General features: G+C 40.6%; 1 protein-coding gene and 1 long non-coding RNA gene across 2 annotated transcripts; both read right to left on the bottom strand.

The window, feature by feature from the left end:
• Positions 1-3,625: 3,625 nt before the first annotated feature.
• LOC106592855 (uncharacterized) lies at positions 3,626-9,426 on the bottom strand. The gene is made up of 11 exons (XM_014184206.2): positions 9,119-9,426; positions 8,990-9,021; positions 8,836-8,894; positions 8,513-8,727; positions 8,070-8,326; positions 7,778-7,912; positions 7,509-7,656; positions 5,096-5,122; positions 4,906-4,932; positions 4,594-4,620; positions 3,626-4,205 (listed from the first exon to the last, which is right to left on the bottom strand). The coding sequence occupies exons 1-11, from the start codon at positions 9,189-9,191 to the stop codon at positions 3,928-3,930; spliced, it is 1,278 nt and encodes a 425-aa protein (XP_014039681.2). The 5' UTR covers positions 9,192-9,426; the 3' UTR covers positions 3,626-3,927.
• Positions 9,427-10,916: 1,490 nt separating this feature from the next.
• Positions 10,917-24,863, bottom strand: LOC123731415 (uncharacterized). The gene is made up of 6 exons (XR_006762524.1): positions 24,760-24,863; positions 23,836-23,911; positions 22,706-22,778; positions 12,106-12,185; positions 11,369-11,441; positions 10,917-11,035 (listed from the first exon to the last, which is right to left on the bottom strand). It is a non-coding gene; the product is annotated as an uncharacterized lncRNA (long non-coding RNA).
• Between the last annotated feature and the right edge of the window lie 339 nt (positions 24,864-25,202).

Genomic DNA, 25,202 nt, shown 5'->3' with positions numbered 1-25,202 from the left:
CAAGGTTTATGATGAGTATCTTGTAAATTGTTGTGCTCATTCACCGGAAATTTTGGAGGCAAAATATTTTCTGAACATCACGCGCCAATCAGGGGCGGAAATCCCCGGGGGGACGGGGGGGACACGACCCCTCCATCCTGGGAAAAATATGATTTGTCCCACCCAAAATATCACTGAAACATAACTATGTAATTTAAATAATATTAATAATACGCAATGAAAGCAATTGTGCTGATTATAGACACTTAATAGCGCGTTTTTAAGTTTCAAAAGATTGCGACCCCCCCACCCTTTGCCTCACAATGGTTTGATCCACTGCCAGTTCCTTAGTTGGCAAGGTAAAAGAGGGGTCGTATCCACTGTCTGAAAGGCACTCAATGAACGTAACTGACGTGAGGTTAATCCAGTCAATCGCGCACACACACTAGCTGAATATGCAGAGCTAGCGGGCAAATATTAACTATTAAGCTAGCTAGTAATTATTCCATTTATGTGGCCTCGTCAAAGATGGAATCTTTGCTATCGTCAATTTATTCCAAGATCAGCATGCAGATTATGTAAATTAGTGCTTCAAAGTCCTTGTGATAAGGTTAGCGATAAACTGAAGTCCAAACTGAACAGAACTACACTCTCTTCTACCATTGTCTTAAATATATTTAATGGTCTCGTTGCAAAAGCTAAATTGTCGCACGGGAACTTTTATTTATTTATTTTATTTCACCTTTATTTAACCCGGGTAGCAAAGATTATAGCAAACACCACTGAAACGGAATTGGTGCTCGCTAACTTTGCAAATTCAGCTATTGTTGGAAGCCAGCCAATATTAAAATTACAAAAGGTTGCAGCATATGTTGTGTAAATGGTGAACTCATACAGCTGTCAACTCTTGTCATTTTAATCCGTTTCACATTTGCTAGCTACCTTTTAGATTGAAGCCCAAATAGAATGATTGAAGATGATAGAAGCCCATCTCCTACTGTAAATAACCTACACACTGTGTGTGTAGCCAGCCAGCCAGCCAGGTAGAAAAATGGCAGAAAAATAAAAGACGGACATCAGAGTATTTTTCAATACACCAAAACGCATAGTAAGAACCCTAGTAGCCTAATATCTCAAAGACTAGTTGATAAAATGTTCATAAGAAAGAAATGAAATTCTAATGGAAATGTTTCACAATGATGTCATTAGGCAGAGCAGGCAACAGATGGCACACAGACAGCAGAGTTGGGGACAGATATGCAGGGACAGACTGGCAGAGACAGGAGGTCTCAGGTAAGTTTGTTGAGTCTTTGTTTGGCAACATTATGAAAGGTTCTCAATTTTTTTTACTTGTAAAATAGGAACATAATTGGAAAATGCCATGGATACCCCCACTCTCAACTTAAACTGGTGACTGAACTAAGATTTGTTAAAGGCAATGGTATTGCTGTTGTGATTAGTTGTGTAGTTTTGGGTACCGGTAGTTAGGAGTACGGCAAACACCTTATTTCTTTGGTTCCTCAATATACATTTACCATATTACAATGTAGGCTATGTGTTACAGCACTACTTTTGGTGTCCCCCTCAGGAATTGCTCTTGAGAAAATTTCATGTAATTGTCCCCTCCAAAGTTGATTCTCAGATTTTCGCCCCTGTCGCCAATGTAAAATGGGGTTTTTGGATATAAATATGAACTTTATCAAACAAAACATACATGTATTGTGTAACATTGACTCCTAGGAGTGTCATCTGATGAAGATCGTCAAAGGTTAGTGCTTCATTTTAGCTGTATTTCTGGTTTTTGTGACGCCTCTCCTGCTTGGAAAATGGCTGTGTGGTTTTTCTTGTTTAGGCTCCGTCCTAACATAATCTAACTTTATGCTTTCGCCGTAAAGCCTTTTTGAAATCGGACAATGTGGTTGTATTAAGGAGAAGTTTATCTTTAAAATGGTGTAAAATAGTTGTATGTTTGAGAAATTTGAATTATGAGATTTTTATTGTTTTAAATTTGCGGCCCTGATATTTCACTGGCTGTTGAATAGTGTGAACCGTGGGTGGGACGGTAGCGTCCCACGTAGCCCAGAGAGGTTTTAACAAACTATAGTTATGGCAAGTCGGTTAGGACATCTACTTTGTGCATGACACAAGTCATTTTTCCAACAATTGTTTACAGACAGATTATTTCACTTATAATTCACTGTATCACAAATCCAGTGGGTCAGAAGTTTACATACACTAAGTTGACTGTGCCTTTAAACAGCTTGGAAAATTCCAGAAAATTAAGTCATGGCTTTAGAAGCTTCTGATAGGCTAATTAACATAATTTGAGTCAATTGGAGGTGTACCTGTGGATGTATTTCAAGGCATACCTTCAAACTCAGTGCCTCTTTGCTTGACATCATGGGAAAATCAAAAGAAATCAGCCAAGACCTCAGAAAAAAATTGTAGACTTCCACAAATCTGGTTCATCCTTGGGAGCAATTTCCAAACGCCTGAAGGTACCACGTTTATCTGTACAAACAATAGTACGCATAAACACCATGGGACCACACAGCCGTCATATCGCTCAGGAAGGAGACGCGTTCTGTCTCCTAGAGATGAACATACTTTGGTGCAAAAAGTGCAAATCAATCCCAGAACAACAGTAAAGGACCATGTAAAGATGCTGTATGAAACGGGTACAAAAGTATCTATATCCACAGTAAAACGAGTCCTATATCGACTATGGTTTGCAACTGCACATGGGGACAAAGATCATACTTTTTGGAGAAATGTCCTCTGGTCTGATTAAACAAAAATAGAACTGTTTGGGCATAATGACCATTGTTATGCTTGGAGGAAAAAGGGGGATGCTTGCAAGCCGAAGAACACCATCCCAACCGTGAAGCACGGGGATGGCAGCATCATGTTGTGGAGGTGCTTTGCTGCAGGAGGGACTGGTGCACTTCACAAAATAGATGGCATCATGAGGATGGAAATTATGTGGATATATTGAAGTAACATCTCAAGACATCAGTCAGGAAGTTAAAGTTTGGTCGCAAATGGGTTTTTCCAAATGGACAATGACCCCAAGCATACTTCCACAGCTGTGGCAAAATGGACAACAAAGTCAAGGTATTGGAGTGGCCATCACAAAGCCCTGACCTCAATCCTATAGAAAATTTGTGGGTAGAACTGAAAAAGCATGTGTGAGCAAGGAGGCCTACAAACCAGACTCAGTTACACCAGCTCTGTCAGGAGGAATGGGCCAAAATTCACCCAACTTATTGTGGGAAGCTTGTGGAAGGCTACCCGAAACGTTTGACCCAAGTTAAACAATTTAAAGGCAATGCTACCAAATACTAATTGTGTGTATGTCAACTTCTGACCCACTGGGAATGTGATGAAATAAATAAAAGCTGAAATAAATCACTCTCTACTATTATGTCATTTCACATTCTTAAAATAAAGTGGTGATCCTAACTGACCTAAGACAGGGATTTTTTACTAGGATTAAATGTCAGGAATTGTGAAAAACTGAGTTGAAATGTATTTGGCTAAGGTGTATGTAAACTTCCGACTTCAACTGTATATATATATATATATGTATATATATATATAATCTTGCATATCTTAATTTATTTCCACAATTAAATAATAACATGTGTAATAATGTAGGCAGTTTATACAAAGGATTGTTACCTATAACCAGGACTGACATTACAAAAATCACATTTTTGGCAAGGAATTATTATTTTGGCAAATCATTATTGTGATTCATCCTACAGTATATTGTCCCTAACACCATTACCCCATAACAACAGATGTGGGATACACACACACACAATCCACCCTTCCCACACAAACAACCACATACTCAGATGTTCAGCAGTTGTTCCATCACCGAGCCCAACTCGAGAAGACTTGACGTGTGAACGCATATACAGTTGTAGACATACTGTATACAATTCAGACATTGTTTGGGAACTTCTTCTCTAAGTATTCAGCCAGTTTGTTCTGGTCCATCTTCCTCAGGATCTCCAGTGTGATCTTCACAGCGCCGTCGTCAAGGTATTGCTGCACCATCCTATCCACTGTGACCTGTTTGTTAGCGTTCTCCAGCTGGCCCCTTGGGATTGAAGTAAAGCCCTCCACACCCTGAATCAGGTGCCACTGAAATGCCTCCAGCTCTTTTGAAACCAGCTCTGCCAGAGTGCCCAGCAGCAGATAAGAAACATTTGTTGTCCCTGGATACAGAAAAATAAAACGATGAGAAATATAACGTGACATAGTAATAACTAAAATAAACAGTCCTGAAGGATCATATTCTCCTTGTATGTAAACAACAAGTCCCTGTTGTGTGATGATTCCATCTTGCTGAGTCTACCTTTAATAATTGTAATTGAATTAGGAAAGAAGTGGAAGGCACTCAACCACAGTAGTCAAACAATTAACTCATAATTGAAAAGAAAAAGGCGAAACACTTGCTCACCATTAAGTAACTGTTTTCTTTCCCTTATCTTTAGGAGTCTAAAAAGCTACATTAGTGTGTTTACTGAAAAAAATCTGATATTGGGGAACTCTCTCCTCCACCACAATTAAATATCTTGGGGGAAGACAGGAACTTATATTTACCTGCTGTAGCACCACCTGGTGGTTTAACTGGATAAAAAGAGACCTTGATTACACATGATCCTCAAGAAATTGTCATTTGACAGACCATCCATATCATTAAATAGTGGGTATATAGTATTTAAAGTGAGCTAGGCTACACTGCAGGCAAGATCCAATGAAAGGCACTGTACACCATCATTCATTTAACAACACAAAACCATTAGGATCATTTGAGTTCTTCACATTTGATTTCCTCATAGTATCATTGTTTATGATAAGGAAACCATCGGTGATGAGACTAAGACAGGTAGAAGGTTTGATGAGAACCGTTACCTGAAGAGGGAACTTCTGTTGGGGAGACTGTGGATGAGAAAGAGAAGGTGTTGTACTATATAGTACAATAATGATGTATCATAATGAATCTAATTGAATATCCATATACCGGCATACTGGATTAGTAAGGGTTTTGATTCAATAACATTCAGCCATCTACTATGTGAAAACCTTATTGGAAACCATTTACCTGCTGAGTCATCGCTTGGGGGCGTGGCTATGGATAAAAGAGAATACATTTACCTTTAACCAGACATTGTTTATGGTAAATAGGTCATATCAGGGTCTTGTATTGAGGCTCTACATAAGGCTGCAGTATTCACCAGTTTAAGGACCAGACAGGAAATGGGTTTAGAATATTTATTGAGGAAATGGAATGTGAACGTGGAGTCAGTCGGGAAATGAGATGGATCATATGAATCAGAGGAGGGATTCAGGAGAAGAATGAGAATGGACCGGATGAAGCAGAAGGCTGCAGAGGAGGGATTCAGGAGGGGAATGAGAATGGACCGGATGAAGCAGAAGGCTGCAGAGGAGGGATTCAGGAGGGGAATGAGAATGGACCAGATGAAGCAGAGGACTGTAGAGGAGGGATTCAGGAGGGGAAATGAGAATGGACCGGATGAAACAGAGGGCTGCAGAGGGAGGATTCAGGAGGGGTTGACTCTGTAGGGTTTGACTTGGAGCCTCAGGTAGACTTCACCGTCAGGCCGTGGTAATTAGGCTGCTGTGGTGAAGGAAATCCCAAAAAAGAGAACTCGAAGTCAGTCGGACCCTGGAGAGGAAGTGAGCTGTTTTGGACTGCAGGTGCTGAATGGTTGGCGGTATCACTTGAGGTAGTTAAGGTGTATGGACGAGATGCCCACAGAGTGAGCCAAGCTTTGACCCCAGGAGAGCAAGACAAAAATAATCCCTGGAAAGAGAGAAACCTTTAGAGTAACCAGGATCGGCTGGGGAGCCAATTCTCTTTGGCTGGTTGGGTAGGATACGGTGTTTGAGGTAGATGTTGTCTGTGAAATGAGGCAGAGACTGGAGGACTGTGCCTGAGTTAATGCAGGTTCTGAGAGATGAGCATGTTGTGGGCTGTCCTGATGTTTTTGATGTCAGAATGGATGTATGAATGATAGGCTTGAGAGGACCAGCGGCCAAGAAGTTGTATAGTGTGGTCTGTGATGTCGTGTCGAGATGCCATGGATGCAGCTCCGATGTGGAAAGAGTGTCCGGAGAATTGATCATCAGGATAGCCATACAGTGATAGTATTGGTCTCAGATGGGAATGGAACCATTGGCGAAGTAAAAAAAAAAATATATATATATATAGAGAGAGAGAAAAATAGTATCACATACTGTATATGAATAATTTGTTAATATTGCACACTGTACAGCCCATGGTAATGACAGCAAATGGAAGTGGTAGATTGTTGCGCCACCAAAACGAACGGCCAGATCCATAACAACGGAGTGGTAGTCATCCAACTCCTAGCTATGAGAAGGGTGAGCCGAGCAGATAACGTCTGTGTTGTATGAGAGGGGCCAAGGACGGGGTCTGAGGGACCGGAGGTGGGCAGAGAGAGGGGCCAGAGGGACCTGAGGTGGGCAGAGAGAGGGGCCTGAGGGACCTGAGGTGGGCAGAGAGAGGGGCCAGAGGGACCTGAGGTGGGCAGAGAGAGGGGCCTGAGGGACCTGAGGTGGGCAGAGAGAGGGGCCAGAGGGACCTGAGGTGGGCAGAGAGAGGGGCCAGAGGGACCTGAGGTGGGCAGAGAGAGGGGCCAGAGGGACCTGAGGTGGGCAGAGAGAGGGGCCAGAGGGACCTGAGGTGGGCAGAGAGAGGGGCCAGAGGGGCCTGAGGTGGGCCAGAGGGACCTGAGGTGGGGAGAGGTGGGCAGAGAGAGGGCGAGCCGTTGTCAGAGAAGTGTTCACAGGGCTAGACGGACCTAAGGTGGGGAGAGGTCCTCACTGGCAGAGAGAGGGAGTGAGCCGCTGCTGCAGCAGCAGTCACAGGGCCAGTGGGACCTGGGGTGGGATGAGCCAGAGGCTGTGAAGACAGAGCAGGCAAGGTAGCCGTGAGGTCAGCGAGACCTGAGGGAAAGAGAGAGGACAAGCTGGGGAGGAAGATGAGTGGCCAGAGCAGGAGGACAAGGTGGAGAGGAAGACGAGTGGCCAGAACATGATAACAAGGTGGGGAGGAAGACATCTGGCTTTGTGAGGTTATTAATGGTGATGAATCTCTAGTTTGTTATTGAGAGGTTTATAATGGTGATGAATCTCTAGTTTGTTATTGAGAGGTTTATAACGGTGATGAATCTCTAGTTTCTAATTGAGAGGTTTATAATGGTGATGAATCTCTAGTTTGTTATTGAGAGGTTTATAATGGTGATACATCTCTAGTTTGTTATTGTTCAAAAAGGACTACTACTACTACTTCTGCTACTACTACTGCTACTACTACTACTACTGCTACTAATGCTACTGCTGCTACTGCTACTGCTGCTACTGCTACTACTGCTGCTACTGCTGCTACTGCTACTACTCCTGCTACTACTCCTGCTACTGCTCCTGCTACTGCTCCTGCTACTGCTCCTGCTACTGCTACTGCGTGTTACCTGGAAGCCAGACATGTCTGTACCAGACAGATTCTTCACCACCATTTTCTTTCAGAAGAAGATTAACTTCCACAACAACAGTTTGTATGAACAACTGGAATGTTGGGAAGTAGTTTTCATAGGATTCAAAATCTACAAATTCTGCATCCTGACAGAAAGATACAGTGTTAGTCTATTAAATGATATGATGTTAACTTTATATATTCAGTTATTATAAGATAATGTTCACGTGCAAGCAATGTCTCTTCTCTCCCTTGCTCAGAATTCACCTTTGGTTGAATTAGATATTCATCTGTAAGATCTGTGGAGAGCTCGTATTCTTTATTTGGAGTTAGTTGGCAGCGAGGATTTGTTTCAATATAGATGCATTTGTCTCCATTCCTTCTTTTCCACTCCTCCTGCACCTTGAAATGTATTCATACAATCACGTTGTTATTCTTTATTTAAATCAGAAAACATTATCCAAGTAATAACATTACCAAAACATGAATTTGTGGTTTAATGTCCTGTGTGTTTACCACAGTGTGTGCTTGATTGAATTGACATTCATGATATTCTTACCTCCCTGATCACAGCATTTCTGGGAAGCCACAACACATTCAGGATGGATCTCTTTTTAGGAACAACTGGGGGTTTGTAGAACAACAAGACAAGTGCCCTTATAGGAACGGTGGGTGAGTCTTCATCCTTGACTTCACCATAAGCAGAGAATCCACTGATGTTTATTATGATGTGTGTTTCTGTTATCTCACGGGGAGGGATAAACTCTATGATGTCATCAGTCACATGGGCTACAGACAGGAAGTCACATCCACCACCTGGTAAAGAAAGAACATTTAGAGCTGTCTCTGACCAACAAGACAAAAATAACAATGCTGAGACTAAAGCAGAAAATAAAATATATAATAATGTGTAAATAATATGGAAATAATGAGAATATGTTCTTTCAGAAGAGTCCTGAAACATGAAAAGTGAAGTTAACCCTTCATGATATGATTACTCACTATTGTAGATCTCACAGTGTGGGAGGTGTAGTTGACAGACAGACCTCTTAAGGCATGTAAACTTGAACAGGGGTCCTGCAGGTCTCTTGCCATTCTGGGCTAGAAGCCTCCAGTCCCAGGGGACTGTCCTATAGAGCACCTCTCCCTCTCCCTCCATCCTAAACACCAGTCCTGTTATACTGCACCGGAACAGACCTGCATGGGGACACTGGAATCTAGAACAAACAATGGTGAAGAATGACATTTTAATCAAATTTCCTGGATTTAAGGTATTATCCTTTAATACAAACTACCAATGAGAAACATTAAATATATCAAGTTACCGGTACTCTCCCCTGTTGTCCTTATTATGGATTTCAGGAGTAAATTCATCTGGAGAACTCTAAAATGTAGAAACAATAGATACTGTAATTCAACCAATCATGTGAAGAATTGTTTTTAAATTCAAATGTTCTCTATTTACAGTGAGGGTTTTACCATGTGATGGTGGTCCAGGAGGAGAGGAGAATCTAAAAATAATCAAATAAACATCAATCAACATGTTTTTCTATACAACTTTAACTTCATCATTGTTCCAGATTAAGATGTTAGCGGTATAGCTGTTACCCCTTCCTCTTTCCAACTCCTCATCCATCCTCTCTGTGTTCTCAGCTACCTCTGTGTTGAGACTGTTAGCCATCTCCAGTGGTCCCTCTAGGTTGGGAGGACAGTCGATCTCCAGTGGTCTCTCTAGGATGGGAGGACAGTCCACCTGTTTTCTCAGAAATCTACACAATACCCCATATTGACAATGCAAAAACAGGTTTCTAGAAATTTTACAGCAAAAATAAAATGTAATATTTACATAAATATTCAGACCCTTTACTCAGTACTTTGTTGAAGCAGCTTTGGCAGCGATTACAGCCTTGAGTCTTCTTGGGTATGACGCTACAAGCTTGGCACACCTGTATTTGGTGAGTTTCTCCCATTCTTCTCTGCAGATCCTCTCAAGCTCTATCAGGTTGGATGGGGAGTGTCGCTTCACAGCTATTTTCAGGTCTCTTTAAAGATGTTCGATCGGGTTCAACCCGGGCTCTGACTGGGCTGCTCAAGGACATTCAGAGACTTGTCCCGAAGCCACTCCTGCGTTGTCTTGGCTGTGTGCTTAGGGTCGTTGTCCTGTTGGAAGGTGAACCTTTGCCCCCAGTCAGAGGTCCTGAGCACTCTGGAGCAGGTTTTCATCAAGGATCTCTCTGTGCTTTGCTCCGTTCATCTTTCCCTCGATCCTGACTAGTCTCCCAGTCCCTGTCGCTGAAAAACATCCCCACAGCATGATGCTGTCATCACCATGCTTCACCGTAGGGATGGCGCCAGGTTTCCTCCAGACGTGACGATTGGCATTCCGGCCAAAGAGTTCAATCTTGGTTTCATCAGACCAGAGAATCTTGTTTCTCGTGGTCTGAGAGTTCTTTAGGTGCCTTTTGGCCAACTCCAAGTGGGCTGTCATGTGCCTTTTACTGAGGAGTGGCTTCCGTCAGGCCACTCTACCATAACGGCCTGATTGGTGGAGTGCTGCAGAGATGGTTGTCCTTCTGGAAGGTTCTCCCAGCTCTGTCAGAGACCATTGGGTTCTTGGTCACCTCCCTGACCAAGGCCCTTCTCCCCCGATTGCTCTGTTTGGCCGGGTGGCCAGCTCCTGGAAGAGTCTTGGTGGTTCCATTTTAAGAATGATGGAGGCCTTCAATGCTGCAGACATTTTTTGGTAAGCTTCCCTAGATCTGTGCCTCGACACAATTCTCTCGGAGAACTACGGACAATTCCTTCGACCTCATGGCTTGGTTTTTGCACTGACATGCGCTGTGAACTGCGGGACCTAATATAGACAGGTGTGTGCCTTTTCAAATCATGTCCAATAAATTGAATTTACCACAGGTGGACTCCAACTTGTAGAAACATCTCAAGGATGATCAATGGAAACAGGATGCACCTGAGCTCAATTTCGAATTTCATAGCAATGGGTCTGAATACATAAGTAAATATGTTTTTTCAGTTTTTTTATTTTAATACATTTGCAACATTTTCTAAAAACCTGTTTTCGCTTTGTCATTATGGGGTATTTTGTATAGATTGATGAGGAAAACAATACATTTAATACATTTTAGATTAAGGCTGTAACGTAACAAAATGTGGAAAAGTCAAGGTGTCTGAATACTTTCCGAATGCACTGTGTATGTCAATTAACAAGATTACAACCAGGTAAAGGTGACAAAACAAAGAGCACTGTACAATTTCTTAGACATTGTTTAACAAACAATTAGAAACATTGTGGGGATGGGATCAAGAGAGCAGTTTGAGGATTCGTTAGCAGATCTCTGGTCAAAAAGGTACATTGGATACATTTTTCTGTCCAGAAATGACTTTTTCAACAGTCTATATTTTTTCTACAGTTGTCCATGGTGACATTATATTTTCTAATTTGTCAGCAAGTTGTGGTTCTCGTAGAGTGAAGGAAAGATGATTATTCCCTCACTCAATGTGATCTCTCTGTAAAACAAAAAATAAAGATAATTAATATATTAATATTGTTAAGACGTACTATAATATTTCTACTGGTCTCTCAATATCACATCCTCATATCATCATGAAATAGATTACATTAGGAACTTTAGCGCATGCATGCACGCACCAACACACACACACACACACACACACACACACACACACACACACACACACACACACACACACACACACACACACACACACACACACACACACACACACACACACACACACACACACACACACACAGTGTATTTATTACATAGCTGTGATCTATATGTGGTTTGTTCACCGGTCTGAAATGACTAGTCTTACCTTGATGACCAGTGCCCTAGTCACCTCCCTCTGCCTCTCCAGATGGTGATGCTTCTCTCCAGACCGGGTCAACCTGGACACAGGAAACAGTCACTTCACTGTTCTGTTCCCCTACACCACCACCACATGCTGTGGTCACTACACTGTTCTGTTCCCCTACACCACCACCACATGCTGTGGTCACTACACTGTTCTGTTCCCTTACACCACCACCACATGCTGTGGTCACTACACTGTTCTGTTCCCCTACAGCACCACCACATGCTGTGGTCACTTCACTGTTCTGTTCCCCTACACCACCACCACATGCTGTGGTCACTACACTGTTCTGTTCCCCTACAGCACCACCACATGCTGTGGTCACTACACTGTTCTGTTCCCCTACAGCACCACCACATGCTGTGGTCACTACACTGTTCTGTTCCCCTACAGCACCACCACATGCTGTGGTCACTACACTGTTCTGTTCCCCTACACCACCACCACATGCTGTGGTCACTACACTGTTCTGTTCCCCTACACCACCACCACATGCTGTGGGCATTTTACTATTCTATAGTAATTTCACTCAGTTAATGAGAATGATGCTATACATTATGATAGAGATGTTAAATGGTCACTCGACTGCTTTTAAAGTGAATTATCTCTCCAGCACCAGACCAGTAGACTCATATATTCAATCTCACCAGTGACTACATAGTTCTTATATCAGACTAATATACTAAATGTCCGCTCACATTCCAGAAGAGGTGCCGGTGAGTTTGGCCCTCTCTGCCACTGCAGGCATCTGTTCCCTCTCAGAAGCAGCTACCAGCTCCTACACACAGACACACAGACACACAGACACACAGACACACAGACACACAGACACACAGACACACACAACACACACAACACACAGCCACACACACACACAGCACACACACACACACACACACACACACACACACACACACACACACACACACACACACACACACACACACACACACACACACACACACACACACAATGGAACAAATAAGTAGACATTAAGTAAATAAAACAAACATATCCTTATCTCAAAAGTTCAAACAAATATAATATTTTAGTGCCAACTGATATAGTTTTAAATGACATCATCATGATTTATAAAAAATAAAATAATACTATATATACACAGTGTATATGTATACACTTTACAGTGACGAATGTCCATTGGGGAAGAGTAAAGACCGTTGAGGGAGGAATGTCCATAGAGGGAGCAGCAGTCAGACAGAGTAAATGTCCATTGTGGACAAAGTGAAACAAAACAATCAAAAATATAATAAAATAGAGAAGATAATATATTCATATTAACAACTGATCTGATTGTACACTGAACTAAAATATAAACACAACTTGTAAAGTGTTGGTCCCATGTTTCATGAGCTGTAATGAAAGATTCCAGAAATGTTCCATATGTACAAAAAGCTTATTTCTCTCAAATGTTTTGCACAAATTTGTTTACATCCCTGTTAGTGAGCATTTCTGGGTTGCAGACCACGGCTGAAGGCTCTGAGTTGCAGACCACGGCTGAAGGCTCTGAGTTGCAGACCGCCACTGAGGGCTCCGGGCTGAGGAGCGTCGATGGAGACTCCGGCTGAGGAGCGTCGCTGGAGGCACCGGCTGAGGAGCGTCGCTGGAGGCACCGGGCTGAGGAGCGTCGCTCGAGGCTCCGGGCTGAGGAGCGTCGCTGGGGGCTCCAGACTGAGGATGCGCACTGGAAGTCCAATGCGTGGGACTGGTATAGGTGGCGCCAGACTGGTAACACGCACCTCAAGTCGAGTGCGGGGAGCAGGAACAGGACACCCCGGACTGGGCAGGCGCGCTGGAGGCCTGATGCGTGGAGCTGGCATAGGAGGCGCCAGACTAGTAACATGCACCTCAGGGCGAGTGCGGGGAGCAGGCACAGAACGTACTGGGCTATGGAGGCGCACTGGAGGGAGAGTTGCTCACAGCAGGCACAGGACGTACTGGGCTATGGAGGCGCACTGGAGGGAGAGTTGCTCACAGCAGGCACAGGACGTACTGGGCTATGGAGGCGCACTGGAGGGAGAGTGCGAGGAGCAGGAATCGGTCTCACCGGACTGGGGAGACGCACTAAGGGCCGAGTGCTCACAGCAGGCACTGGCTGTACCGGGTTATGGCTGCGTACTGGAGGAATAGTGCGAGGAGCAGGAATCGGTCTCACCGGACTGGGGAGACACACTAAGGGCCGAGTGCTCACAGCAGGCACTGGCTGTACCGGGTTATGGATGCGCACTGAAAGGAGAGTGCGAGGAGCAGGCACAGGACGTACTGGACTATGGAGGCGCACTGGCGGGAGAGTGCGAGGAGCAGGCACAGGACGTACTGGGCCGCGGATGCGCACTGGAGGCCTGGAGCGTATGGCTTGCACAACCCGCCCTGGCTGGATGCTCACCTCAGCTCAACAACTGCAGGGTGCGGGCACAGATCACACCGGCCTGTGAATGCGCCCTGACGACACAGTGCGCATCACCGCACAACACGGTGCCTGCCCCGTCACTTGCTCCCCACAGTAAGCACGCGAAGTTGGCTCAGGACTCCACCCTGACTCTGCCCAACTCTCCGTGTGCCCCCCCCCCACACATTTTTGGGGGGTTGCCTCTCGCACTTGCCTCTGGGTGGATATAGCGCCTCATAGTATCGCCGCTCTGCCTTCGCTGCCTCAAGTTCCTCCTTCGGTCGGCGATACTCCCCAGCCTGCCTCCAGGGTCCTTTCCCATCCAGGATTTCTTCCCAAGTCCATTTCTCCTGCTGCTCCATTCCACGCTGCTTGGTCCTTTGGTGGTGGGTGATTCTGTCACGGCTGTTCGAAGGAGCGGACCAAAATGCAGCGTCGGTTTCGTTCCACATATTTATTAGATAGTGAAACTGAATGCAATAACAAAGTAAACTTAAGTACAAAACAACAAACCTTGACGCAGGAGGAACAAACACACTCACAAAATATAATCACCCACAAAACAGGAAGAGAAAAACCCCTACTTAAATATGATCTCTAATCAGAGGCAAATGAGGATCAGCTGCCTCCAATTAGAGATCAACCCCAAACAATCCCAACATAGAAATAGAACAACTAGAACTAAAACATGGAAATAGAAAACTATAGAAAATGACATCTTACTAGGGTCAGGATGTGAACACACACACACACACACAACCTCTCTTTGGGAAAGGTTTTGACCTTAGCCATGTTTACTGTATTTCTTTATCTCTAACTAGCTCTACAGCCTGTTTTATTTGACCCAGAAATATTTGTGTTGCAAACTATTCAGTGAAGGGCTCTAAAGTGTCAAAATGTCCTTCAATGTAACTGTCTGGGTTAATATTCTAATTACAAAAGTGTTTTTAAAATTATAGTATTATAGTAAAGCGATTATTATTAACATTAGCAATGAAATAGTAACAAAACATGTTTGAGAGAGAAATGGAGAGGGAGTTGATTTAATATTTAAACTTTGATTAAGTGGCATCATTTTACAGCATACTATTAATAGATGACTAATAACATTTAATGGATGCGAATCCTATTCTGTGCCAGTGTCACAACTATACAATTTTAGTTTTTTAGCTATCAGAGAAGAAGAAATCAACCCTGATCATCCACCGATCCATACAATGACACTATCTGGTGCTGAAAAAAATAGGGGAAAATGGAGATTAAATCAGAGGAGGCGCCGAGAAAAATAAAATAAATGAATGTGGTGATGAACTTAAGTCCAGTATCCACTGAAGGAAACTCTTTTGAGCAGCCCCCTGAACAACTTGTACGAGTACAACATGAACCTGCACCTCCAGAGCTGGAGCAACCATCTGAGTCCTTGACTCCAGAACTAGAGCAATCCCTTGAGCCTTAATCTCAAACACTGGAGCAACGACTTGCTTCTTCCACTCCAGAAAAAGTGAAAAAGGTATCAAAGCGTTGCAAGCGGCTGCAAAAGGAAAAATGAGCACTAAAGAAGAAAATTCTCCAACTGGAAATGCAACTAAAACAATCACAACAAAAAAGTGACAAATTACGAAGGGCATGCAAAGGTCAAATAAATTCAAACGCAATCTAAGTGAAAAATACAGGCCACGAGGGAAAAATAAAATGTCTTTATTGAGGAAAACACAGGTCATTGCATTTCCCAGTAGAAATGAAAATAGTCGCCTTCTCTCAGTGAAGAAAGACACGGTCACGCAAAAGAAGAAGTAGGTTCAGAGGCGCATACTCATGACATTTCTAAAAGAACGCAGAGTACAATTCAGAGGTGGATGGGACACTCGCTGTCATACAGACAGTTTTTACGACTGAGGCCATTTTACATTACAGAGCCGAAGGAACATGACCGCAACACCTGAGCGTGTCTCGATCACGAGAATGTGAAACTTCTAGTTGACAGTTTGAGCCAAAATGGGTTGCTGAAAACCTCAAGCGTTTCCGAGTTACTGTCTTCCATTGTCTGTGATCTCAAGGACAAGCAATGCATGTACCGTGTTTGTGCAAAGTGTTGCTATGATGAAAAAGAGCAGGCCCTACCTGATGAGAATGCACCGATTTTCATGGCAGCAGTGGCAAAGGGAGAAATCAAGCAACGGAGAAAGGTCATTCACAAATTTTGTGAAAAAAACAGAGATGGGCACGTGGCTCGATCTGGTTAAAAACTTCAACAACAAACTGGATGCTCTTGTGAGGCACCAGTTTACCTGGCTGCACCAAGTTGAGCAGTGCCAAAATTATTGTTATTGGTGAAGGAATCACATTTAATCAATATTTGTGGGCTGTAGTGATATGTGTCATTCAGGGTAACAAAATATGGTCATACAGTATAACACCAGTATTTTATATTAAAATACAATAACTTTGTTTTGTTGACTCAGAGGAGACAAAAACAAATCTCCAAGGATGAAGTGAAAGATATTTTCATAGATTCTAGAATTTTTTTCAGTGTAAGGCAGGAAGTTTTTGTAAAAAGCCTTCAACAAATTTTGAGTTGTACCCGTGACACATCAAATATGTGGTATTCAAAATAAAATTATGTCATTTTTTCTGGGTAATTATATTTCTGCCAGTCTAAACATGGATATATAACCTTGTGATTATGAAAAATGGGCATAAAAAAAGACTTGGCGTTATACTGAATGACATTTTACTAGGGTACATTCATATGAATCACAATCAAAATTAATTATTGGCTTTATTCTTGAATATAACTAATATAAGGGCATAGGTGACACAGCAATGAACATAAAAAACTTTAGGGAATTGTAATTGCTGTTTAATGTTTTTGCTACTCTGAAAACCTCCCTGATCTCCTCTTTGTCTCTAACTAGCTCTACTACCTATTGTATCTACTCAACTCTCTGATTCTCTATCTCCTCTTTATCTCTTACTATCTCTACTACCTATTTGCCATCTCTTTAATCTAAGATACAGGAAAGTGTGTGCCCTCAGGCCGCTCAACAACTACATCTACATCAACAACTCCATCAGACTCCCATTCAGAGCGACACACAAAAGCATCCAGGGTCAATGCCCTGCTCAAGGGCACGTTGACAGATCTCCCACCAGGCCAAAAACGTGACCCCGAACCCTCCAAGATCCCCCACAATTCCTCAATAACTGTCCCTCAACCATTTGAGACCCCTCCCACAGTCCCCCCCCCCAAGAATAAAAATAAACAATACAATGAATTCCATTCCCCACCCCCAAGAACCCCCCAATGCACCAAGAACCAAGAGAATGAACTAGAGAAAAAAGAATGTCAGAACAAAACAGCAAATAACAATGCAAAAAAAAGAAATAAAAAAAATGTATACTTTTTTTAAACAAAGGACATCAAGGACAACTAAATCTTAACAGCAATGGCAACTATATATGTTTGTGTGCATGTCTGCCACTATTACATGTATGTGTGTGTTGTATGCGTTTATTTGAATGAGAGTGTGTGTATATGCATGTGTACAAACACCTGCACAGCATCAGCCTCAGGCAAACTGGCATTAGTTGTAAAAACACTGCCCCTCAGTGTCATTCAAACATAGTTTTTATAATGTTTTATTTTGATTTATTAAAAAAAAAAGTTTATCTTTGACCATCATTCTATCTCCCACACAACAAGTCCACTCCCACTTGTCTCCAATTCCACATCCCAACCCTCAGCTTCCCTCAGCCCATCCCATCTATCTCTGCTGGCCACCCACTTCGGGTTTCTACGCAACACATATTTTTCAACTTTGCTGTGATGTTTAACGTACAATTTCAATCAATCTAATCGAATAGAATCCACAGATTGCGAGTTGAAGATATATACTTTTACTAAGAGTATTAGTATATTAGTAATTGACTGACCCGGTCTCTCCAGATCTCCTAACAGTACTATTTCTAGCGTAAATTTCGGGAACCTGAGACCAGAAACAGGCTACCTGAGGGCAATACCAAAAGAAGTGGTCTGTTGATTCTGTATCCTCACAACAAAATATGCAGAGCTTCGATGATTTTATGCACCCAAATATTCAAAATTTTGTTGGTGGCAAGAATTCTATACAATAGTTTTAACAGAAAAGCACAAAGTCTTGAATCTTGCATTGTTTCATATATCAACTCATACTCCCTATACCATGGAATCGGTACATCAAAAAGCTCTTCCCAACTATTTTGCAATCTGTATGGCACAGTTGTCAACATCCTGGTCCTCCAATGAAACTGGTATACTGTCCTATTTATGCTATTTTTATTCCTCCGCCAGTTTTGATCCTTTATGTTGGGCAGACAGATCAGTTCCCTACCTCCTCCCGCTGCCACCTGCCTCCTCCATTTTTAGGGTAATGCTGTAATCAATTGGTTATACTCTTGGATTGAGCAGACCTTCCCGTACAATTCTGATAACTCCATGAAGAACATAACTCTACCATTCCAATTTACAATATCATTTAACAACAAAATACCCCTTTCAAACATCTTTTTGAGTTTAGCCATAATATTTGTTGTAATATTTTGTTCTATCTTTTCAGGGAGATGAAATTGAAATTGTAGCCAGCTCTGCAATGCTTTGAAGAAAGCATAATTTTCAATTAATTGGCAAAAAGGCCATTTTTAAACAATGGATGAGCTTTTCTTAGCAATCTACTTGAGAACCATTAAGGGTTCAAGTAAAACGTTTGAATAAGTGAAGCTTTTAGAGAGAGGTTTAGTGCTTTTATATTTAATAATCTTAATCCACCCAATTCATATTCATTATATAGATAGGCACGTTTAGCGTCCCAGATAAAGTGAAATATTTTTTGCTCATATCATTTGAAAACAAATCATCAGGAGTAGACAGCGCCATAAATAAGTGAGTAAACTGAGATATGACTAAGGAGTTAATCACGGCAATTTTTCCATAAATTAACAGGTATTTACCTCTCCATGGTTGCAAGATCTTGTCCATTTTTACAAGTTTTCTATTGAAATTCATTGTTGAGAGCTTATTTATATCTTTTGTGATATGAATACCAAATATGTTTACTTCACCATCGGCCCATTTCATAGGTAAACTGCAGGGTAATGTAAAAGTTGTATTTTTTAAAGACCCAATACGTAATATTGAACACTTGTCACGTCCTGACCTTAGAAAGCTGTTATTTTCTATGGTACAGCAGGTCAGGGCGTGACGGGTTTTTTTCTAGTTTAGTTTTTCTATGTTGTCAGGTTCTAGTTTTGTATTTCTATGTTGGGTTTTGTTTGGGATGATCTCCAATTATTGGCAGCTGGTCCTGGTTGTCTCTAATTGGAGATCATACTTAAGTAAGGTTTTTTTTCCACCTGGGTTTGTGGGAGAGTGTTTTTGAGTACATGTTCACTCTGCTTCACGGTTTGTGGTTGTTGTTGTTCAGTCTCTTTATATGTATTGCATAGTTTCACAGTGTAAATAAAATGTGGAACGACACACACGCTGCACTTTGGTCCGCTCCTCCTTACGACAGCCGTGACAACACTTATCATAATTAGGTTTTAGTCCAGAGAGTACAGAAAAGTTATCTAGATCTTCAATGAGACATTGCAGGGATCTAGCTTGCGGACTTAGTATAAAACTTGAGTCATCGGCATACATGGACATCTTTATTTTTAAGCCTTGGATTTCTATTCCTCTAATGTTATTGGAGCTGATTTTAATAGCTAGCATTTCAATGGCCATAACAAATAGATATGGTGCCAGCGGACACGCCTGTTTAACTCCTCTTGACAATTCAAAACTCTGAAAAGTAGTCGTTGACTATTTTACACCTGGGGTTGCTATACATTATTTTGACCCATTTTATAAGAGAATACCCTGAAATTGAAGAAATCTAGGCATTTATAAATAAAACCCAGTCTTACTTTATCAGATGCCTTTTCAAAATCCTCTATAAATACCAGGCCTGGCTTCTTAGATGTTTCATGATGTAATATTATTTCTAGTAGTTGTCATATATTATCTCCAATGTATCATCTATGTAAAAAACCTGTCTGATCAGGATGAACAATACTTGGTAAAACCCTTTTAATTCTGAGTGCTATACATTTCGCTAGTATTTTGACATCACAACATTGAAGTGTAAGGGGCCTCCAGTTTTTTAGATAGGCTGGGTCTTTATATTTGCCATCTGGGTCTTGTTTTAATAATAGAGAAATCAGACCTTCCTGCTGAATACCTGACAGACTACCATTTCTATTGGAGTAGTTAAAACAATCTAACAATGGAGCTTTTAGTATATCAAAAAAGGCTTGATATACCGCTGCCAGTATGCCATCAAGTCCTGGGGTTTTTCCAGACTGAAAGGATTTAATAGCCTAAAAAATGTATTCTTCTGTAATTTGGGCTTCACTCTGATCGTTCTGTACATTTCTCAATTTTCCATTTTTTATATTATTTGGAAATAATTCTTTACCGTAATCTTCATTCAGTGAGAGAGGACTAGATGGAAAAGAGAACATCTGCCTAAAATAATTAGCTTCCTCTTTTAAAATATAATTTGGAGAATCAGAGATGATTCCGTCTTCAGTAACAAGTTTCTGCAAATTCTTTTTGTTAGTGTTCCTGTATTGGAGATTCAGGAAGAATTTTGTGCATTTTTCTCCATATTCCATCCAGTTTTCTTTATTTTTGTAATAGATTATATTAGATCGTTCTTGAAAAAGTTCCTCAAGTTCTTTTTGTTTTTCCTCTAACTTATTTTGTATCTCTGTAGTATTGTTTTTATTGCTATCTACCTGCACTATTAGTTCATGGATTTCCCTTGTTAATCTTGTCTCTTTAGCCAGAATCTGCTTTTTTATTATTGATGAATATTGAATTGAATGACCCCTGAAGGTACATTTAAAAGGTATCCCAAACAATAAGGGGATTTGCTGAGCCTATATTATACTGGAAAAATTCAGTTATAAATTTGTCCTCCAGTAAACTTTGATTAAATTTCCAATATCCCCATCCACATGGAAAATCTATAAGAGTTATGTGATTGCCAATTAGATGATGATACGATCGCATTCTCTCTCCTATTAAAACTTTTTTAACCTTTGACGCAAGAGAGAAAGAGACAAGAAAGTAGTCAAGACGACTAGCTTGATTAAGTCTCCTCCATGTATATCTCACTAGGTCGGGGTTTTTTAGTCTCCAAATATACACTATTTCTAATGTGTCCGTAATATTTCCTTAAGGGCACGGTGATGATAGTTTGTAGAGTGATTACCTTTACAGTCCATTGAGGTACTTAACACTGTGTTATAGTCTCCTACCATAATGAACTTCCAAAAGTTATTCCGCTACTCATGAATAGCAAAGCACCCGTTGATTCAAACAGCCGACCAATCAGCTTGCTACCAACCGTTAGTAAACTTGAAAAAAATGGTGTTTGACGAGATACAATTGTATTTCATTGTGAACAAATTAACAATTTCCTTTCAACATGCTTATAGGGAGGGACACTCAACATGTACAGCGCTTACTGCAACACTTAAAGAGATGCAGTAAGTTTTAGAATGGGTGGCAAGTAATCAGAGAGCGCTAAATACTTTAAAAATGAAAAACATTGTATTTGGGACAAACCTTGAACCTCAACTAAATCTTGTGATGAATAATGTGGACATTTTAGAAAGTTGAAGAGACTAAACCGCTTGGTGTAACCCTGGATTCTACATTTTCATGGTCAAAAGATATTGATGCAATGGTAGCTAAGATGGGGATAGGGGGATAAGTCCTACAGGCCCTAGTTTGGTTGCACTTGGACTACTGTCCAGTCATATGAAAGAGGGACGTAGGCAAACTACAATTGGCCCAGAACAGAGCAGCACGTCTGGCCCTTAAATGTACACTGAGAGCTAACATTAATAATATGCATGTCAATCTCTCCAGACTCAAAGTACAGCAGAGATTGACTGCATCACTACTTGTCTTTGTGAGAGTTGACATATTGAAATCACCAAGCTGTCTGGTTAAGCAACTAGCTCACAGCTCAGACACCGATACATACCCCACAAGACATGCCACCAGAGGTCTCTTCACAATACCGAAGTTCAGAACAGACTACAGGAAACACACAGTACTACATAGAGCCATGACTACATGGAACTCTCTTCCACATCATGTAATTCAGTCAAGCAGTAAAATCAGATTCAAAAAGCAGATAAAACTACACCTTATGGAACAGCATGGACTATAAAGAGACACACACAGGCACATATACACACAGGCACATATACACACAGGCACATACACACACAGGCACATATACACACGCATTCGCACACAAATGCTAACACATGTACTCTACACACAGATTTTAATATTGTTACTTTCTGTATAATTGATTTTGTATTGTAGATATGTTGTGGTAGAGTAGTGTGTAATAATATGTTGTATTGTAGATATGTTGTGGTAGAGTAGTGTGTAATAATATGTTGTATTGTAGATATGTTGTGGTAGAGCAGTGTGTAATAATGTCTTGTTTTATGTACTGTTTTACTGTATATATTAATTGTAAATGCGTAATCATGATTGGACCCCAGGAAGAGTAGCTGCTGCCTTGACAGGAACTAATGGGGATCCAGAATAAATACAAATACTACCTGTTGTATCTAACAGATATTTCTGGGGAGTGTATTAGTTCTGAATAACTTTGAATATTCTGGTAAAAAATAATGTACATTTAAAAACAACGTTTTGAAATGAATAAAATAATAGCTTAATGTTTCAATTCTATAACATTATAGACATTGTACTATAGCTCATAGCTTAACTTTAGTGAGGTTCATATGAATGGAGAGATTTATAAAATAAAGATTCTTACCTTGCTGGTAACAGAAGTTAATCTTGCTGTTCTCAGAGTTTATGTTTGAATGACAAACTTCAACCCTGCTTTACTGTCAATGAGAACGGAGTGACTGAGTCAACAATGTACTTGATGAAACAGGAAACACAGGTGTACGTCTCAAATGGCATCCTATTTTCTACATAGTTCACTAACTCTTTCCTGATGTGCCCTGGTCAGAAAGAGTAAACTAAAGTGAATTTGGTGCCATTTCTAAGGGAAAAGGGCACCATTTGGACTGCTAACAAGAACTCCTCTCACTTACATACACAAACAGAAACACACAGTCTTGTACAGCTAACCTCGTGGACACACACACATACAAATGCTAAATCTCACACTTTACAAGATTTTGATATATTACATTTTCTGAATTATTGATTTTGTTTTGTAGATATGTTGTGGTAGAGCAGTGTGTAATAATGTGTTGTATTGTAGATATGTTGTGGTAGAGTAGTGTGTAATGTGTTGTATTGTATATATGTTGTGGTAGAGTAGTGTGTAATAATATGTTGTATTGTAGATATGTTGTGGTAGAGCAGTGTGTAATAATGTGTTGTATTGTAGATATGTTGTGGTAGAGTAGTGTGTAATGTGTTGTATTGTGGATATGTTGTGGTAGAGTAGTGTGTAATAATATGTTGTATTGTAGATATGTTGTGGTAGAGTAGTGAGTAATAATGTGTTGTATTGTAGATATGTTGTGGTAGAGTAGTGTGTAATAATGTGTTGTATTGTAGATATGTTGTGGTAGAGTAGTGTGTAATAATGTGTTGTGTGAAGTACTGTTTTATTGTATGTAATTGCGTAATCATGGTTGAACCCCAGGAAGAGTAGCTGCTGCCTTGACAGGAACTAAATGGGGATCCAGAATAAATACAAATACTACCTGTTGTATCTAACAGATATTTCTGGGGAGTGTATTAGTTCTGAATAACTTTGAATATTCTGGTAAAAATAATGTACATTTAAAAATAACTTTTTGAAATTAATAAAATAAGAACCTAATGTTTAAATTCTATAGCATTATATACATTCTATTATAGCTCATAACTTAACTTTAGTGAGGTTCATATGAATAGAGAGATTAAGAAAATAAAGATTCTTACCTTGCTGGTAACAGAAGTTAATAACCTTGCTGTTCTCAGAGTCTATGTTTGAATGACAAACTTCAACTCTGCTTTACTGTCAATGAGAACAGAGTGACTGTATCAGCAATTTATTTGATGAATCAGGAAACACAGGTGTGTACGTCTCAAATAGCATCCTATTTCCGACATAGTTCACTAACTCTTTCCTGATGTGGTCTGGTCAAAAATAGTGATCTAAAGTGAATTTGGTGCCATTAATAAGGGGACAGGGTGCCATTTGGACTGCAAACAAGAACTCCTCTCACTTACTCACACACACACAAACAAAATCACACACACAAACAAAATCACACACAGTCTTGTACAGCTAACCTTGTGGACACACACACGCAAATGCTAAAACTCACACTCTACAAACACATAGATTTTGATATATTTTATTTTTCTGTATTATTGATTTTGTATTGTAGATATGTTGTGGTAGAGTAGTGTGTAATAATGTGTTGTATTGTAGATATGTTGTGGTAGAGTAGTGTGTAATAATGTGTTGTATTGTATATATGTTGTGGTAGAGTAGTGTGTAATAATGTGTTGTATTGTAGATATGTTGTGGTAGAGTAGTGTGTAATAATGTGTTGTATTGTAGATATGTTGTGGTAGAGTAGTGTGTAATAATGTGTTGTATTGTAGATATGTTGTGGTAGAGTAGTGTGTAATAATGTGTTGTATTGTAGATATGTTGTGGTAGAGTAGTGTGTAATAATGTGTTGTATTGTCCATATGTTGTGGTAGATTAGTGCAAATTGAAAAACTTTTTTTAATTAATAAAAGAATAACTCAATGTTTGAATTATATAGTATTCTACACATTGTACTATAGCTCATAACTTAACTTTAGTGAGGTGCATATGAATGGAGAGATTTAGAAAATAAATATTCTTACCTTTCTGGTAACAGAAGTTAACCTTGCTGTACTCAGAGTCTATTTATGACTGAGAAACCTCAAGCCTGATTTCAACCCTGCTTTACTGTCAATGAGAACAGAGTGACTGTATCAACAATGCATTTGATGAAACAGGAAACACAGGTGTGTTCGTCTCAAATGGCATCCTATTTCCTATATAGTTCAAATGTTTCCTTATGTGCCCTGGTCAGAAATAGTGTACTACAAAGTGAATAGGGTGCCATTTGGGACGCAAACAAGAACTCTTCTCATGTACTCACACAAACAAACACAAACACACACACACAAATCTGTATCTCTAACTAGCTCTACTACCTATTGTATCTACTCTCTGATTCTCTATCTTCTCTTTTTATCACTTTTCAGGAGAAGACCCAGATGCAGACAGTGTCGAAGTAACAAAAGTTTATTACATAGACAGG

The sequence above is a fragment of the Salmo salar genome, chromosome ssa02 (genome assembly GCF_905237065.1).
Source record: "Salmo salar chromosome ssa02, Ssal_v3.1, whole genome shotgun sequence".
In the NCBI taxonomy this organism is placed as follows: domain Eukaryota; kingdom Metazoa; phylum Chordata; class Actinopteri; order Salmoniformes; family Salmonidae; genus Salmo; species Salmo salar.
The sequence above is the reverse complement of the archived record's forward strand: the minus strand, read 5'-3'. Positions and strand labels throughout refer to the sequence as shown.

Bases quoted from the DNA above. Each gene is read 5' to 3' on its own strand.
- LOC106592855 (XM_014184206.2), bottom strand. From the start codon at position 9,191: ATGGCTAACAGTCTCAACACAGAGGTAGCTGAGAACACAGAGAGGATG. The intron at 9,022-9,118 runs GTAACAGCTATA...GATTATTTTTAG, and splicing joins GGAGTTGGAAAGAGGAAGGG to ATTCTCCTCTCCTCCTGGAC. The intron at 8,728-8,835 runs GTAACTTGATAT...TGTTTGTTCTAG, and splicing joins GACAACAGGGGAGAGTACCG to ATTCCAGTGTCCCCATGCAG.